Source organism: Lytechinus pictus, chromosome 7 (assembly GCF_037042905.1).
Source record: "Lytechinus pictus isolate F3 Inbred chromosome 7, Lp3.0, whole genome shotgun sequence".
NCBI lineage: Eukaryota > Metazoa > Echinodermata > Echinoidea > Temnopleuroida > Toxopneustidae > Lytechinus > Lytechinus pictus.
The window spans coordinates 34,636,128-34,654,130 of record NC_087251.1 but is presented as its reverse complement, the minus strand read 5'-3'; the positions used below and the strand labels follow the sequence as shown (position 1 = coordinate 34,654,130).

The following is an 18,003-nucleotide window of genomic DNA, read 5'->3' as shown; positions in this document are numbered from 1 at the left end:
TCCCTTTTTAGGGTCAAGTTATACAAAAAATTTCCGCTCGCGCTTCGCGCTCGCATTGTTTGTTTTGTGAGACAGGTACATATCATGATTACAAAACTTTGCTTATAATGTCCCTTTTTAGGACTGAATATCAAACATTTTCAGCTCGCGCTTCGCGCTTGCATTATTTGATCACTAAGATACATATCCGTTTAATTGCATAGTCCTTAAAATGTCTCTATAGGTCAGTATACCTGGCAATTGAGCGCGCTTCGCGCGCCCACTTAATGACTCAAAATTTTTGCTGGTCCCCCCCCCAATGCCGCGACCCACGTTACGCCACTGTTAGCAGTAGCACTCTTGAAATTTTAGTTGAGACATCTTGCACAGAAGGTCAATTAAAAATTAACAAATCTTTTATTTTGATATTATTAATGCATAGGGTATATCATTATACTGCAAGTTAGCAACTACGGCACACTAGCCTTTCTATTTTGATCCAAAATGTTTATTTTTACAGTGCAAATATCTTTGTATAATTTACCTTAAAGTATTCACCAAATGCCAATAATTTACTTTTAAAAATTCAAAATCTTTAGGTATGTGATTATTGTAGGGGGGGGGGGCACATCCCCCATCAGACTCCCCCCCCCCCCCTGTGCTCACGTTGGCGCTGTCACGCCAAATTTAGTTGGCAAATTTAGCTGGTACACCCCCCCAACAAAATGCTTCTGGCTACGGCCCTGATGTCAGTACCTAGCTCATGTACAGGTAAGTGACAATGCATGAAGTCTAATATTTGGATAAAAGAAGTCTAAGATGAAAATGATGCCACTGAAAGTGGGACGATGGGGGAGCGGACTTTCGAATCACGAAAGTCCACTCCCCCATTTGATTTTTTTTTTAATATTTCAGTGATTGTTTTACTTAAATGAATTAAGATGTTATAACATAATTTACTTGAGTAAAATGGATGCAAAGAAAATAAGAAAACTTTACTTAAAACTGACAAAGTCGTAAATACTTGAAAAATTAAGGCAATTTTTTCCACAGTTTTATTGTGTAATTTCAACTATTTTTTTTACATTGTATTAGTGTTGCTCTCTCACATAATTTGTGAAATATACTGTCAACAAAATCTTGTATCTACAGTCGCCACCTATGTGTATTTAATGTGTAACATCCATTTAATATCATATATAATCATTTTTTATCACTGTTTATAGTGATAATTAAGGTTCTTATTCATAATTGATTAATCAACAAAGTAAAGTGAGTATTTTTCCATTTATTTATAAATAATCAGACAATGAATAGAAACTGCATGCAATTACAATGATTTTATTTGTTTGTTATATGTGCAATGTACACTCATTTAAAAAGCATAGCCAAGAGAAGCAGGGGACAAAAGGAGAGCAATGTAGGCCTCCAAGAAATTTTGACACCTACATTTCTTATTGTATTTTTTCAAACCAAATTACAGAAAACGTACATCCCTTATTTTCCTATTTCAGTTAAAAGAATGCCTTTGTGGTATCTAAGGTCAGTCACTTTGCCCTCTCGCTTTCCATGTCTTCGAAAATGATTTTGTAGGGAACAATTTCTGTATATGGCCATGATTTTAAGTGAATTAGCCATAAAATCATTGAAATATCAAAACCGTTTTCTAGACAGTATTTATTTACTTCACATAGTATGATCTATATGGACTTTATTGTTTTTCTTTAATTCATCTCTTTTATATATTCACATCTTCGAATTGTATTTAATGACTTTTTTATATGCATCGTCAATAATCCGTTTACATTATAGTATAGAGGAATTTCAATGAAAAATAAAATATCATTAAAATTACAAAACGAGCAAGTGTCTTGGTATTCTATAAATTGTTTTATATATAACAATGTAATGTATTGTTGTTTTGGGGAGATTGGAGTTCGTAACATATAGTGAATAATGTGAATCTACTGTATATAATACGCTGTGAATTAACTAACTAGCAGAAAAATTTCACATATTTACCCCCCTCTCCTGTTATTGTCAAAGAATATTGTATTTCTATAAATGTTCCTTTTCTTTCCATATGAAATCAAAAGTTAATCCATGCAAGTTTTAAAAAACCCATTTTGACCCAAGAGTCAGTGACTCTCGAGAATGAATTTCAGAGTAAATATGCAACTTTAAAAAAGTCTATCTATTACTTCAAAAAGCTTTAAATGATATCCATTTTACTTAAGATTTCTTACTAGTGTAGATCTACCCTACTGTAGCTTTTAAGAAAGTCAACTGTTCCGCCAAAAACAAATCAGTAGCTTAGTTTTGTCGTTGGTTTATTGTTTAGTCCAGGGAGTTTTTCAGTGTGCAAATTATACTTTAAATCTGTCAATTGATTTTGTTTTCATTGTAGGCCAGAATTGCTTTTTTACTCTTTTTTATTTTAAATTTTCACCATGCTACTTTTACTACTTGAAAAATAAGAGGGGCTGTTGTCCCCTGCCCCCCCCCCCCCCCTCCTCCCCTGTAGTGCTGCTCCCACACTACACTGAGTTTCCCTTGTCTCTTTTAGGATAGTATAACAATCTTCTACACGTGTAGAAAGTGTGAACACTCGGTTACTTTGTATATAGTTTTGAGCTGGAATCGCCCTTGTGGAACGAACTTGTGCGTATGTTCATCGAAATATACCCCTAAATGAAATTCTGTGAACATGAGGTGCAATATTGCTATGTCGTATACTGAATGAGCACTTAAAGGGGGATAGGAACAAAGTGAGGAATGAATAGGCCCAAAGGATTATGTTTCTTCAGATTGTGAAATAATGCTAGTATTCCCTTTTCCTTTTCTCACGACGTTTCTCTTTCTTCTCTTGGTCCCGTGCCCCCACCCACCCACCATGAGTATAGGTCTGGGCCCCGTCTAACAAAGAGTTACGATCAATCGCAACTATGGAAAGCCAGAAATGTCAACATCTAAAATGCAAATGTATTCAAAACTTTTTCTAGATATAATGTATAATCATACATTCATCGTTATCTTGAAGCTTCAGTGCGATTATCTTTGTTTGCTAAGGAGATTTCTTGGAGAAAAAATTATGGTATGGATGGATTTCCATATAATTGAGATTGATTGGATAAATCGTAACACTTTGTAAGACAGGGCCCTGTTTATTATGTGATCAGTAGATGTTTCTATTCTTGGAAAAAGGAATCTTTAAGAGATAAATCACGTAAAATCCCGTTTGCACTTATTTCCTGTTAATAGCGCGCTTTTGCATTTGCAATGGGGACGGAATCTAAAACACAATAAATGCATTGAAAATGAACAACTGAGAGGTCTTTGTCGAAAATCGGTGAATCGGGACAGCAGATCGCCCGAAGATTCGGAGCTGACGAAAAATTGCAAATTATGTCGTTTGTCCAGAGTCACGGACGAAAGTTCTGTTTGATTCACCGTTTTTCGACAAAGACTGCTTTGTCATGAACCGGGCTTTTGACAATAGATTATCTACGTTCCAGAAAGCGTCTGCGTATAGTTGTTGCAAAAACTCCCTAATATTTCAGGTTGTTAAGAACAACTTTCATGTAGGTTTATAAAGTTTTGATGTTAGTGAGCAGGTTCATTAATTCCTATTATTATTTAGGCCTACACAAATTTAAAGTGATTGGTTAACATTGGTTTGACTTTAAAAAAATCTGAGCTAGAAGGTCACACTTGTCACCTGTGTCTGTGATATGTTACAAAAATGAAGCCCAGAAAAAATTGCGTTCGAAAATAATTATTTAGGGCTTCAAAAATTGAAATATAAAGTGACCGAAAACACCATCTTAATTTCATCCCATACACTTATGTGTACTATTTAGGCGTCTATAAGACGCCTATTTACAAAATCGGGGTTTGCCTTGTAGTTTTAAGCTTTTCATTCTCAATAATGGTTGTTTTCAGGGTTTATTAGTTCTAATACATGCACTTGTACACATGCTTCATCTTGGTTTGAGAATTTTTTAAATCAGCTGCTCACAAAGTTAAACAATACCTTTAAACGGAGATCAATCTCATTATGGAAGTGATTTGAATCTATCACATCTCTTTGTAAGATTGTCCCGGGGATTGTCCCATGAAACCCGTTTTACTCACGGTTTTAGTAACTTTGCCATAACTATTGTGATAATCGATTGGATGCATGCTGAGCTAGCTCTGAATTTTTACCATGGTAGTTATCATCATGGAACGGGCCCCTGGTTTAGAATGCATGGTACGAACATCAACATCGATATTATCATGAAGATGAGCTCATATTAGGCATGCGCATAGAGTTTAGTCCTTCAAATGAATTGTGACGTAACATTTACTGAACTCATACGAAACCGAACCAATGGTGGCGCAATAACATTGACCTTGAAAAGCACAATGTCATTGTCACCACCAGTCTGCGTACAACGCTTCACCTGGCGTAACTGGGCGTGGTTGTGCGTTAAAAACACAAAAATGACCAATAAACGAAAAGCGCTACGTAGGAGCGCGGCGCCATGCGCGAATCTGATTGACCACGCCCTGGTAACAACCGTGCCCCTCAAGCGCCCCGATAACAAACTTTTGTAAACAAACCCCATTCTCTATGCAACTTTGCGATCTTGATAACCTCCTGCCAAATTTTTGTCAGATTTTGACCAATTTTGCTTGAATTTTAAAGTTGTTTTTGCCAATCGTCAGGTCAGTATCACATTCTAAAGTATTTTACAGTACTTTAAGCAATTTTGGAGGAAACATGATGAATATTCTTCACAAAAATGTAGAAGATGGAGACTTAATTTCGGAAGTTACTTTGCTTTAGGCCTAGTTTCAGTTTTTACGCATGAGAGCTGTATGGTCTTAATCGGTCTTAATACAAGACGGTTATTTCAAGAGCTTACACATATTAATAATAGTAAAGTCAAACAATATATGGAAACGAGGCCGTTTCAGACCCTAACTCTTTATTTTTTTGTTTTTGTTTTCTTTCATGCAACTGATATTGCATTTACTATAATCTGAAATGGCATTTACCATCAACCAATATCGCATTTATTATCAACTTTACTCTTTTAATCATTCTCTTTCCCAGTTAAATCCTTCACCTTTTATGTCCCATGTACTTTTTCTCCACACTTTTAGTATTTCATTCACCCTACTGCCATAGGAGCTCGGTCATAGAAAAGGGAAAACAAATCTTATATAAATTTGAATTATTTATTCATCTCTATTAAAATTTATTTGTCAATGGAGATTTATTCTATACAAATAGTATCAACTGGTGTGTGCAAATTAGAGAATAAAATATTCATAAGTTAACTCCATTTGTCAATCTGTGGGTCCAAGTGGGTCTTTAATTTAAATTCTAAATAGTCCAGGACGAAATTTTATTAATGTTGTCATTACTGGCAATCAGGGGCGGATCCAGGATTTTCCAAAAGGGGGAGGGGGCACATTTTTTCAGAGGAAAAATTTGAAAAGCAAAAAAAAAAGTTTTTTACAAAAAAATTAGCAGATTCCGTCCCAGCAAAAAATTTAACAATTAAAAAAAAAAAAAATGTTTACCAAAAGTTTAGCAGTTTTCGTTCCAGAAAAAAAATTAACAAGCAAGAAAAAAGGTCTTCAGTTTCAAAGGGGGAGGGCACGGGCCGGCTGTGCCCCCCTCCCCCCCACTGGATCCGCCAGTGCTGGCAATGGGCACAAGGTTATGTTGCTTTCAAGTCATTCAATTTTCTTTTATCTAAGCAATGAGCTCTTTGTTCAAGCTTGATGCCCACTCCCAGCATGCCCAGTAGGGGTGCTACTCATATATTCTTAATGGTAATTTTGGTTACTAATTTCAACTTGTAGTCGCCGTAACAGTCCATTAGTGATGACAACTGGTCAATGATGAAACGGTGGCCTATATTGTTTCACACCCAGGTTGGCAGCAATATGTTTCCCTCAATCTTATGGTTCTAAACAGGAATCACCATCGCATGTTCCAGAACTCTGTTCAGCCACCTGATCAGTCAACATCTTCTTTAGATTTAGCATCTCAACTGAAAATAATAAATATAAAAAGCGACAAGTCCATGAGATGAAAAGATTGGACAATGGACACTAAGAAAACATGAAGCACCAATCGGTGTGAAAAACAACAATATCATATCGACATGTTGAAGTCAGACAAATATTTTTTTTAAATGATACGAAATGCTATTCTTCAAAGATCCTTAACTGCGTATTGAACACACCGTTGTGTGTGGAATACACACTGCAAAAACACCGGTGTTGATTTAAAATCAGCCCGGAATCTATATCCACTCTAGAGAAGTGTTAAACTACACCAGTTTGGTTTCGGTCTAACACCAGATGGGTTTTAATACAAAACCAATTAGTATTAAAACAGCATGGGTTTTTTTTTTGTTTCAATACTTCTGTGGTGTGGACATAATAAATTCCGGGCTGGTGTTAAATCAACACCTGAGTTTTTGCAGTGCACTTACATGATTGGATGATCATCTTAGGCAGTATCTGAATCCAAAAGTGACATTCCTTGACTTTCATCACACCTTCTGTTGTATGAAATCCATGATTTAATTCCTTATAGTAAGGGTGTTCATTTGTAAATGGTTGCCAATCTTCAAGACCAAGCGGATTGTTGACAACCTTAGGATCTTTGGATGATAAATTGGGATCCCTGTTAATGAAAGGAACAGATTTCCGTAAGAGAATTACTTTTAGTCACATGAGCTCATTGGAGTTTGTTGGGAAACGCATCTTGTCAACGTATTTTTTTCGGTTCTGACTTTATGTTGGCTTCTAACAGAAGACATGGTAGGGTAATATTTGAGGAGTCAAATTTGACTCAGAACTGAGGGTCATCTCTGTTTCAAGTGAAAGTTTCTCGTTTTCGATTTATTTGACTCGGGACTGAGTGATTTTTCAATTGATGCCCCACCATTCCAAGTCAAATTGATTCAGAATCTGATTCACTTTAGCTCGAATTAGAGCTGGCACTGTTCCGGGACAAATTTGAATCCGAGGAAATCAGAGTGATATGCTCTTAAAGTTATTCAAATAGGCCTGACTCTTGGAAAAATTAGCTTCATCGCAATTTAAAATTAGCTTCATCGCAATTTCTTTAAAGACATTATTGTTATTATAATCTTTGGTGTCATAGGATTTGAGTTCAATATAATATATAGGTAAGGCTTAGCATGTATTTAATTTATGTTGTGACACCATCAAAACCACTTCACTCTAGAACTGTCATCAAAATTGAATCTCATAATCACTAAAGCAAGATTTATAGGACAGTTCCTTCATTTGTTGCGGGAATAAATAGTTGTCTTTTACACCAGTATGGATTAAAATGAAACAATCTGTACCCTGATTTCGCAAAGTTAGACCAGTATCTCATGATCTGTCTTGACAAGCCAGCCTCCTCGGCCCCATTGAAGAATCCGGACATGCCTTTGGGTCCTTCTTCTCTACCACGCAGTAGAGGACTACCAAAGACATAAGGGATATCCTCTACATGAGTTGCTCCTGCCCATTTCAGAGGACCCAAGGCTGAGTGAGAGGGTATGTGTGTCATGTTGTAGTTGTAGACCGTTTTCCCCGCCGTTGACATAAGACTGGAGAATGCATTTTCGGAGCAAGTGAAGAAGTCTGTGAAAACATCAGCCAGCTTCAGGAAGTAGTCGCCCTTTTTTCCTATAATCTTTGGTTATGAAAACGGTTAACAAGATCTCGTCAAGTTTGAAAATTCGTTTAATACAGCAACAACCTAAATTAAAAGACATGTCTAGCAAATAAGATTACTTTTAATTATCAATCACTGATGAAAAATTAGCATTTGCTCTGGCTCGAATGCAAATTATTTTACACTCGACTTTCATTTAGAGAATATCATTATTATTTCGTTTCATGACATTTGCGTTATAATTATTGCAAAACATCGTAATTGGTTTGTTGACATTTCTCATTAGAACAATATTTCTACGAACCTGCGACATTACTTACTTCATGGGGCCAAAATTTATTTCTTTACTATCTACTTGACTCGTGTAGAGCTACAAAAACAGGCTAATGCTCAAGATCTGTTAAATCTGAGCCATTGGGAAGCTAAAATGTTGGATATGAGAAGGGTTAAACTCGGATGATAGTCTATTATTATTCATCTTTATTGCATTACCGACGCTATCATCATCTTCATCGTTATTACAATCACCATCGTCACCATTATCTTCGTCATCATCATCACCATCATCATAATCATCATCATCGTCACCATTAGCGCTATCGTCGCTATCATCATAGTCATTACAATCACCATCGTCACCACTATGGAGCGCCCAGTGGATTAGTCTCCGGACTTTGAAACAGAGGGTCGTGGGTTCAAATCCCAGCCATGTCGTAGTTTCCTTCAGCAAGAAATTTATTAATATTGTGCTGCACTCAACCCAGGTGAGGTGAATGGGTACCTGGCAGGAATTTATTCCTTGAAATGCTGAGCGATGGAGGCTGCTTGACCTACAGCCGGGGTAATAATACCCAAGTCCTTTGGAAGCGCATAGAGACGCTATTCATAATGTGTTATGCACTATACAAGAACTGAATATTATTATTATCTTCGTCATCACTATCATCGTCATCATCACCATGGTCATAATAATCATTCATCATCACCACTATCAACATTATCATCATTGACATTCTTTTGAATCTAATTTTGCTTATGATGTTTAAAAACTTGTAATAAAAATCCCACCGTCTTCGTCATAACATTCATCATCATCATTATCATCATCATCACCACCACTTTTATCATCATATTGATCATCATAATCATATTCGTCATCATTCTTCTTCATCATTATCATACTCATCATATTTTTCATCTTCGTCGTCATCATCATATTCATAACCATCCTCGCCATCATCATCATCACTGCCGCCACCATATAGTCGTCGATATCCTTTTGTATCGAGTTCAGCCTTCTGATGTTAAACACAAAAACCCTCTTTTAAAAAATATACTAACACCTCTACCCATAAGTTGTGTACGTACATGCGCGTCGTCGGAGTAGAGGAAGGCGAGTGTATCCAGCAGAAGTGGATCCGGAACCTTGAAAAATCTTAAGAGCTGAGTCTTGAACTCCTCGACTGATAGAACGGGAGGTGGTTTGTCCTCGGTGGAAGCTAGACCACTGAAGACCAACATACAGGTGCCTTCATTAGATAAAGAACCATGAAGGACGTTGTCGGCGTTAAGATGCCCCTTGAGCATCAGGTTGATGGGTTCGTCAGGTAAGAAGTGCCCATCTACAATGCAACCCACCCTTTTATCAACCATATCTGGGAACTGCAATATCGAAAAATAGGAGAGTGAGGTTAGGTCTAATTCATATACTTGACACATTTTAGTTCATGCTAATCATATTGATGACGAGGGTCGTGGGTTTTTTCCACGAGAAATCCATCCATATCATGCTGCACCCGACCCAGGTGACGTAAATGGGAACCAATACGGAAAAAAAAAAATCCTTAAAAATCTGTGAATACCGAAATCGGTAGCCTACTTTAGCCGAGGTTAAGCGCCTTGGCCTACATGTAAATTCCACATTATTCTTATCATTATTATTACTATTACTACTACTACTACTATTATAACTATTATCTCATTTTGATATGTGGTCGTTGCTAGGCTCTCTTGTCGATTTCTAAAGGATCTTGTAATATCATGTACGTTTACAATTTGGAACACCTATAAACGCCACGAATAAAATTTGCAAATAGTTACAAATAATCATTTGAGGTTTATCCGAACTCAGTAACCTAGATTTTACGGTCATCATGATCTACAATGACATGTTCAACCGGGTTTGACTCAATATTGCTTCACGGGTTTTATTGTTTGTGAACAATGGTCGGGCCGTCCAAACAAAATGTGTCCAATCCGGTTGGATTCACCACTGATTTTCAACCTATCAGTGACAGTTAAAAATGGCGGGTAAACTTACCAATTTGAGATATCCATTTCTCAGTTCTTCCCAAGATTTTCTTCTCAAACAAGCCACGAGATCCTTGCTGTTATTAACATCACATCCGACCCCTTTCCCAAATTTGAAAGTCTTGTCGACGAGATTTGTATCCAATCCAGATTCCAAAAGGGCATTTCCACTCTAAGATAGATAAAAATTGAAAATAGCCGATTATATATACTTGATCATGATGGAAACACCCTTTAAAATAAATGATTAATTAAATGAGATTTTTGTGAAGGTATTGTGATCTTGTTGATCGGCCTAACATTCCCAGAAACAGATCAGATGTTCATGGCTCGGGTTCGAATCGCCCTGTCAGCATTCGTTGAAATGACAAACCACGATGGAATAATCAGGTAATGAAAATAGAACAATATCCATACACGGATGATTATCGTCGTCGTAACCATCATATTACCGTCATCGTTATCATCACAATTATGACCACAATCATCATCGTGTTTATCACATATCGTCATTACGGTCATTATCATCTTCATCAAATACCATCGTTATTAACATTATCATCTTCATCATCACCACCATAATCGTCATCACCTTAATCGCATCATTATCATCACCAGAATCTTCATCACCATCAGCATCTATTTATCATCGCCACTACCATTACCATTATCGTCTCACGCGACGCCATCATCTTCATCATCACCACCATTTTCATCTTTTCAACATCGTCATCAAACACCATCCACATTATCGTCATCCCCATCATCATTATCATCTTCATCACCATCATCACCGGTCATAACTGATGGCTTACGCACCTGTAGTATAGCACCATTAAACAATCCAGTACTGAGAGGCGACACAAGATGTTGATTTACACTTGCACCTCCTGCGCTTTCCCCGAAGATGGTAACACGTAATGGATCACCCCCAAAAGCTAAAGAAGAAAAACAGTACGAGAAGTCAAGCAATTGAATACCGCATGTGACAGTGGCTGATGGGATTAAGACAAAAGAGAGGTTGCGGCAACTGCAGAATGAAAATAATCCATGGACCCACTTTCAAAATTCCTCTACAACTTCAGATTACTTTCTCCCGAAGAGCTGCAAAGTATGACGAATATGGCCTCGAATTTGAATAAATGGGAGAGTGGTTTGGAATAATTCATCACATAGATACTAAGCCTTTGGCGCGTGTTGGTGTGTTTTAAAGTCACATTAGCTACAACAAACAAGCACATGAACCCCCATTTTTTTAATGTTTGCACCTCTTAAATATACTTTCCTCTACATTTTTGCAAATTTTTGTGAAAATGACATGGATTTTTGAATAAGTGCAGCATTTATTGTACTTCTTAAATTCGTTTAGTAATTTCAAATGTTTTGGATAATTTTGTCATGTTCACCTCAATTTTTTCAGATATGAATGTGCTTCTAATCTTAAAAGTTCTAATGAATATCAATATAGATTACTTCGCCATCTTTGGTATATATTCCTGAACTGGACTGTAAAATTTGATGAAATTTACGTGGATTTTAAGTGAGTAATAAAGGCTTAAACTCAGCGTTGTGATCTTGTGAGGTCTAGAACTCACCAGCCCAGTTCTTTTGAATGCATAATTCTCGAAAACTGTCAATTTGGCGAACTTCGAAGCAAGATAACAAAAAAAATAAAGCACATGAACCCATGTTATTTTTTGAATATTTAGGATTTTAGGTTCTAAAGAAACTCTGTGCAAAATTTTGTGAAAATGACATGGATTTAATTTTGACTATGGAACGTCCTTAAACAAATAGACATCATAACAACGCTAACAACACCCTCAAAATATATATCTAAACTAACCGCGGAAATAGTTTCCGGTACATCATGTGTAAAGTCCGTAAAGTCCAGTGGATACAGGGAGAAGTGAAATGGAGAGGCGAGAAAGGGGAGGTCAGAAAGTGGATATCTTTCTGAAATGAGTGTAGCCCTTATAAAGATAAATACCAGTTGTGGTAACGACCTCAAAAAGAGCTCGAACAGAATCAAATAAAATTACCACCAAGGTGTTAGTATGTTTGAATAAAAAAAATGTGCCAAATAGCTCTGAAAGAAAATGCGTAATTGCTAAGAAATTAGCAAAATAATCACGGAATGCCATCAAATGTCGGGTATTTTTCGAAAAAAATATTAATACACTGCCCCCACATATGCTTTCCTGTTTTAGTGATCATCAGAATTGTCGATTTTTAGCTAAGATTTCATGATTTTACAAAGATACGTTTACATGAATGTACCAGATCTAGATGAATTTTGACAATTAACCTTGATTTAAAAGACTTTCTCATGAAATAATTGTTTGCTGTAACCAATGTCTTTTAACTTTAAAAGGACTGTAAACCAGGAAGAGTAAAGTTTGAGTATGAGGCAAGATGAGAGGCTTGAGTAGAAGGCTTGCTTGAGTTGAAGAGGAGAGGGAGGCGAGAGAAAGCTGGTTTGAGTATGAGGGATTAGATAAGGCTGGTTTGAGTCGGCGAGTGGAGTATAATGCATGCAGGAGCAAATGAGAACACTCGACGTTTCGGGCAGGTTGAGGTTGACTGTTACTACCACCATGCAAACCTTAAAACATCACCTATATGTGAACTGTTGCAACCTAGTCTGCTGTGCAAACCCTTCACTCGAGTTAAGGGGCTGAATGTGCAGCCTACTCATGCCTTGTGTACTGAAGGCCCTCTCAAACAAGTTTTGTATGTGCTAGTCTTTGCGTGTTTCAATCAGGGTCTGTGCCTGCAGATTAGTTGCAACCATCCCCTAAGTACTCTTACCTTGGAAGAAACGAAACCATTGGAAATTTCAACTCTGCTTTTATCCACAAATGTAAGCATTTTATATAATTTCATCAAGGCTTTTTGCTAGTCAAACCAGTCTCTTATGAATTGATATTATGTGACTCCAATGATCAAAAGAATGGTCGCCTATTATTAGAAACGTACCTACTATGTTTTCTTGGACCCAGATGAGCGCTTCTCGTTGATCAAACATTCCAAGATTAGCTGGGATTTCTCCGTCACCTACAATAAATGAAAATATCATTTAGAAAAGATAGACCACTTAAGTTAGTCGCATTTTTATCACCTGAGAAAAAATGATCGCAGTGCACAATGACTATCGCAACATAGGCCCATGTCATCTTGTTTTCATCATCGCCAATTTCTCATCAACTATCGTCAAGATTTTGACCATCACCGTCACCATTACTATAACGGTCACACAACATTTGCTCCGGTCTTAATATCTCAAAGGGCGTATATAGGGTTTGTGTTAGGCTTGTAATATATTTTTGGGTTTAGAATAATGTAAGGATAAGGATTATGATTTTTATTTTGTTTTGGAGGTTAGGTTTTATGTTTGGCTAACAAGCAGATTTTCCATTGGAGCAAATGTCGCCGAAGAAAATGTCTTGAAACCCGCAAAGTGGTTTCCGTTGATGGCGTCTTTGAACGGATCGTTGAAGTATATTGGCGCCATGGTCATCAACAACTATGTTGTTACACATAACCTTTTAACGTATTTCCTGTCGTACAAAAATGAGTAAAAAAAAAAATCAAACTTCAGAGGTAAAGAATTACAAAGTATCTACAAAAGACGATGCGTATTTTATCCACCACCATATGGATGGATCACAATGAACTCCATGGATAAGAAGTGTACAGCTAGCGCAGTCTGGGTCAAAGGTCAAGTTCAAATATTCATTTCGGTTAATAGAAAAAAGGCATTTCCAACGATTGGTGTTTCTTTTTTTTTTTATCACCGTCATTTCATCTTCATATTTTCTTCAGTCACTCTTATCAAATATATGTTGCCTCCCCCCCCCTTTACATTATCTCACCTGTATTTAAGAATCCGAACATTCCTAGTCGATAATTGAAGGTAACGATAACGACTTCTCCAAAATATGCCAATGGTATTGGTAGCTGTTCGGGCACAGATCCTGCACCTGCCTGTAACCCTCCTCCGTGAATCCACACCAACACTGCAGCTGAAATCGGCTGGAATATTTCATAAGTTTTAAAGATTTGTTTATTATCAAGAACCATATTCACTAAAAGAAAAATGGGTTCAATTTCACACCGTTAAAAAAGTATTGTTTTTTGTTATTATGAAAGGTGCAGACGGATGTCACAGTGGAAGAACATGAGAACATGCAAATAGGTGCAATTTCTTACCTCCTTTGCACCTTCGAGAAGTTAAAGGAGGAGTGAACTGTTCGGTCTCTCATTGACTGTACTGTGTGTTGTAAATGCATAGTCTTAAAATAAACGTTTTTAGATATCTGCTATTACTACAGAGAATAAACTGACCTATAATTGTATTTGTATATAGAGAAACTAAAATGTTTTGAGAGGAAAAGTAATCGTTTTGCTACTTGGTGCTGTATAAATGCACTGAGTAGTTAATTAGCATGTTATCATTCAAGTGGCTCCATATTACTAGACTACACTAGCATTATAAAATGCAAAATAAAAAAGTGTTTCACTTGACAAGCAACAAAAATATGGTTTCACTACACTCTAAAAAACGAAGAGCTAATTTAGCTCTTAAAGAGCGTGTATAGTGACTGCACTTCAGAGTGCTAACTTGTCTAGTTCAAATTTGAACAAGAAAAATCACCACTCCGAAGTGCAGTCACTATAATACACGCTCTTTAAGAGCTAAATAAGCTCTTCGTTTTTTAGAGTGTAAAAAGTAAGTTCGCTTTGGTCCCAAGAAGTTTGAAAACAAAAAAACTAAAAAGGGTTTCACTATAAAATGTAGGTCCTTTGGTTATATTGATTCATGCTGCCACACCTATACTATAGGGGCGCTTGTTGCCCATGGAAATTAACACACGCAACACTCCCCAGGAAAAGCTTAGGGGTTCTTCAGCACCCCGCTTCCCAGGGCCATGCTGGGCAACCCTGACACAGATTAATATATACTTGGATGTTTTCTAAACTGAACTCATGATGATTTTCCTCTTTTCCATTTAACTTTCTCATATGAGTACATGATAAAACCTTCCGTGTCAGTTCTATTTTATATTGAACAATGGTCATCCAAATATCTTCAGATAACCCCAAACAAGATTACTCGACCTGTCAATATCCACTGTAGGCCTATACTTACCCGTGGCGACGGCACAAAGACATCCAAGTACAGACAATCCTCCGTCTCTTCCATTTCAACCGTAAATCCATTATATGGTAACTGAGGACAAGCAACGTTTGGTCTGGTAGCATCCAGTCCTCCACTCCAAACTTTCTTGACAGGATGTTTGTACCTCAACTCTTCCACCGGAGGTTCGGCATAAGGGATCTTGGTGTATGCTTCAACCGCTATGGTCTCATCCTCTGGTAACTGCCAGGGTGTGACTTCGATGGTCCTTCCCAAGATTCGACCATTCTTGGTCTCCACGAAAGGAGTTCCTCTACTCTCAACATAAAGCAAGATCATATTTAAAAGGAGGGGAACCGAAAACACTATCTTAAAGATCATTTTTAGCTCGTTCCTAGTAAAGTAGAAAAGAATTTAAAAAACTTTCTGTGTAGGCCCTAAACTATTTATTCGTTCTCAGCAATGTAGACACAGTTCACATGTGCTTGTGTGCCCTGAAATAGCATACAATAGTTATTGAACTTCGATCATTTCGAGATTTTGAACTTTGCTGTATTATTGTTTGCAGAACACTCAGGAACTAGTAACCTGGTCAATATTGTGCTTTATCGCATTGTTTTTCACCGTTTTCACCGGTGGGGGGGGGGGGGCGGAAAATGGAACTCCATCACGATTTGTACATGGCAATCGTTTGGTGGAAGCCCTAATAGTGAATGATAATTCCTTCAGCTTCGCGCTCGCGTCATTTATTTTGGCCTTATGAGATACCTTTGAATTGAATTTATTGAATTTCCACAATCGAAATAAAAGTGTACAAAGTAAGCATTTTATAATGCAGTGGAGGAGATAACAAAAGTAAAATTACTTATCTAGGTTATCCCCTTACAAAACAACAAGTACACATAAAACATAAAATTATACATTTCAATGTAATACAGCAAAAAAATCACTAAGTAAATAATTTACAATAATCATGTATATACTCAGACAAACACACACACACACCCACGCACCCTCTTACACTTTATACACATGCAGGAAAATTCTATCTCTTATCGCGCTGTAACAAAAAGTGCCTATATCTCCTTTTGAATGAGTTCAATGTTGGTTTTTCTCTTATAATTACTTCAATATTGTTCCAAATTTCTGGACCTTTAAAGAAAATAGAAAATTTTGAGCTGTTTGTTCTTGTTTGGGGAAAATGATATTTGCTGGATGATCTTGTATTATAATTGTGAAAATCAGAATTGAATTGAAAATATTTTGAAATTTGAATGGGAATTTTATTTCTGCAACAAAGATACATAAAAATTCCAATATTATAGAGATTTAAATCATAAATATTCAAAATCTGTAATTGAAAAAAGTGGCTTCGAGTGGGCAAGATAAGAGGACTTTGTAATGATACGGACAACCTTTTTCTGCAATAGGAAGAGTCTGTTTATATATGAGCTATTTGAATTACACCAGGCTATATTACAATAGTTTAAATAAGGTAAAATAATTGAACTGTATATAGTCATCAATATGAATTTTGGCAAGAATCGTAATCTGTTGATAATACCAACTCCTTTGGAAACTTTGTTACAGACGATACCAATATGTTCATGCCATGTTAATTTGTTGTCTATTGTCACCCCTAAAAATGTTAATGAAGATACTAATGAGATTTTTTTATTCCCCATATTTACATGAAATTGAGTATCTAAATGCTTATTCGTAAATATCATGTAATTTGTTTTTTAATATCAAGTACTAGTTTATTTACAGATAACCATTTATCTAAAAGTACCAATTCACGATTGAATTTATCGTTTAGTAACTGTGGGTTTGTATGTGACATGAAAACACTGGTATATCATCTGCAAACTGAATAAAATCAAGATGACACGATACATTGTATATATCATTCATATAAATAAGAAATAACAACGGGCCTAAAATTGAACCCTGGGGCACTCCACATCTGCTGCATTCTGATTCGGAAGTAATATTGTTAACATAATACAAACTGTTTACCTTATCTTCTTTGTAAGAAGAGGGCTAAGATGTAGGCCTACTTTACAAATTTCAGCCTTTAGTTAGGACAACCCCCTCAAAAAAAAGAAGAGGGGTAACAAAAACCCGCTTTTAGGGGCTGATCTGGAGAAATTTGGATGGAAATATTTCCCGCCCCGCCACTGCCACTGCAACGTGATGTGACTGAGAGAGAGAAGTAAAAAACATAAGTGAGAGCTTAATTAAGAGAGACAAGGAGGGGTGGCGACTGTACAGAATGATGAAATCGCCGAGTTCTGTGTAAAGCTAGGGGTATACACCAAAACCGAATTCCCCGGAATAAATTCGAACCGATTCTGCCAGAATATGGCCTGACTCAGATGGATTCTTTGGATTCGGAACCTATTTTTATCTGATTCGGGAAGCTCCCTTAATCAGAGTACCGTATCGTGAGATTCGGGAGTATTCTGTTCTCCCTCCCCGAATGCGAGAAAATTCGGAAGGGATTCTGGACCGTTCGTGAAGGGATTCGGCTCGTTTTAAAATGTTCAAAACCAGCCGAATACCCTCCAAAATATTTCCAAATGTGGCCTCGACAAATTTAATTCGGCCACTTTCGGAATATATTCGGATGGAATTCGGTTGGATTCTGGGAGGCATTCGATGTATTCTGGGTAGTCAGTTCTTGGCGATTCTGCTCTGATTCGGGACACATATTCCGGACTTTTTGTCTCTGATTCGGTTTTGGTGTAACCCTGGCTTAAGGCCTGGGTTACACCCAGTGGCGTACCTAGGATTTTCCACAGGGGGGGGGCAAAATCGGCCGCCAAAAAATTTGACAAGCAAAAAAAAAAAAAAAAAAAAAAAAAAAGGTCTT

At 36.9% G+C, this 18,003-nt stretch overlaps 1 protein-coding gene across 1 annotated transcript; it reads right to left on the bottom strand.

Moving 5' to 3' along the window:
* Nucleotides 1–5,494: 5,494 nt before the first annotated feature.
* On the bottom strand, nt 5,495–15,639 carry LOC129265238 (cholinesterase 1-like). Its single transcript, XM_064102560.1, has 9 exons — nt 15,141–15,639; nt 13,864–14,023; nt 12,968–13,045; nt 10,808–10,926; nt 9,999–10,160; nt 9,047–9,340; nt 7,362–7,696; nt 6,477–6,670; nt 5,495–6,029 (listed from the first exon to the last, which is right to left on the bottom strand). Exons 1-9 carry the CDS (start codon nt 15,507–15,509, stop codon nt 5,938–5,940), a joined length of 1,803 nt encoding a protein of 600 aa, XP_063958630.1. The 5' UTR covers nt 15,510–15,639; the 3' UTR covers nt 5,495–5,937.
* Nucleotides 15,640–18,003: the final 2,364 nt, after the last annotated feature.

Bases quoted from the DNA above. Each gene is read 5' to 3' on its own strand.
- LOC129265238 (XM_064102560.1), bottom strand. From the start codon at position 15,509: ATGATCTTTAAGATAGTGTTTTCGGTTCCCCTCCTTTTAAATATGATC. The intron at 10,161-10,807 runs GTGCGTAAGCCA...TATCTATCTTAG, and splicing joins TTAATGGTGCTATACTACAG to AGTGGAAATGCCCTTTTGGA. The intron at 6,671-7,361 runs GTACAGATTGTT...TTTCATTAACAG, and splicing joins TCTAACTTTGCGAAATCAGG to GGATCCCAATTTATCATCCA.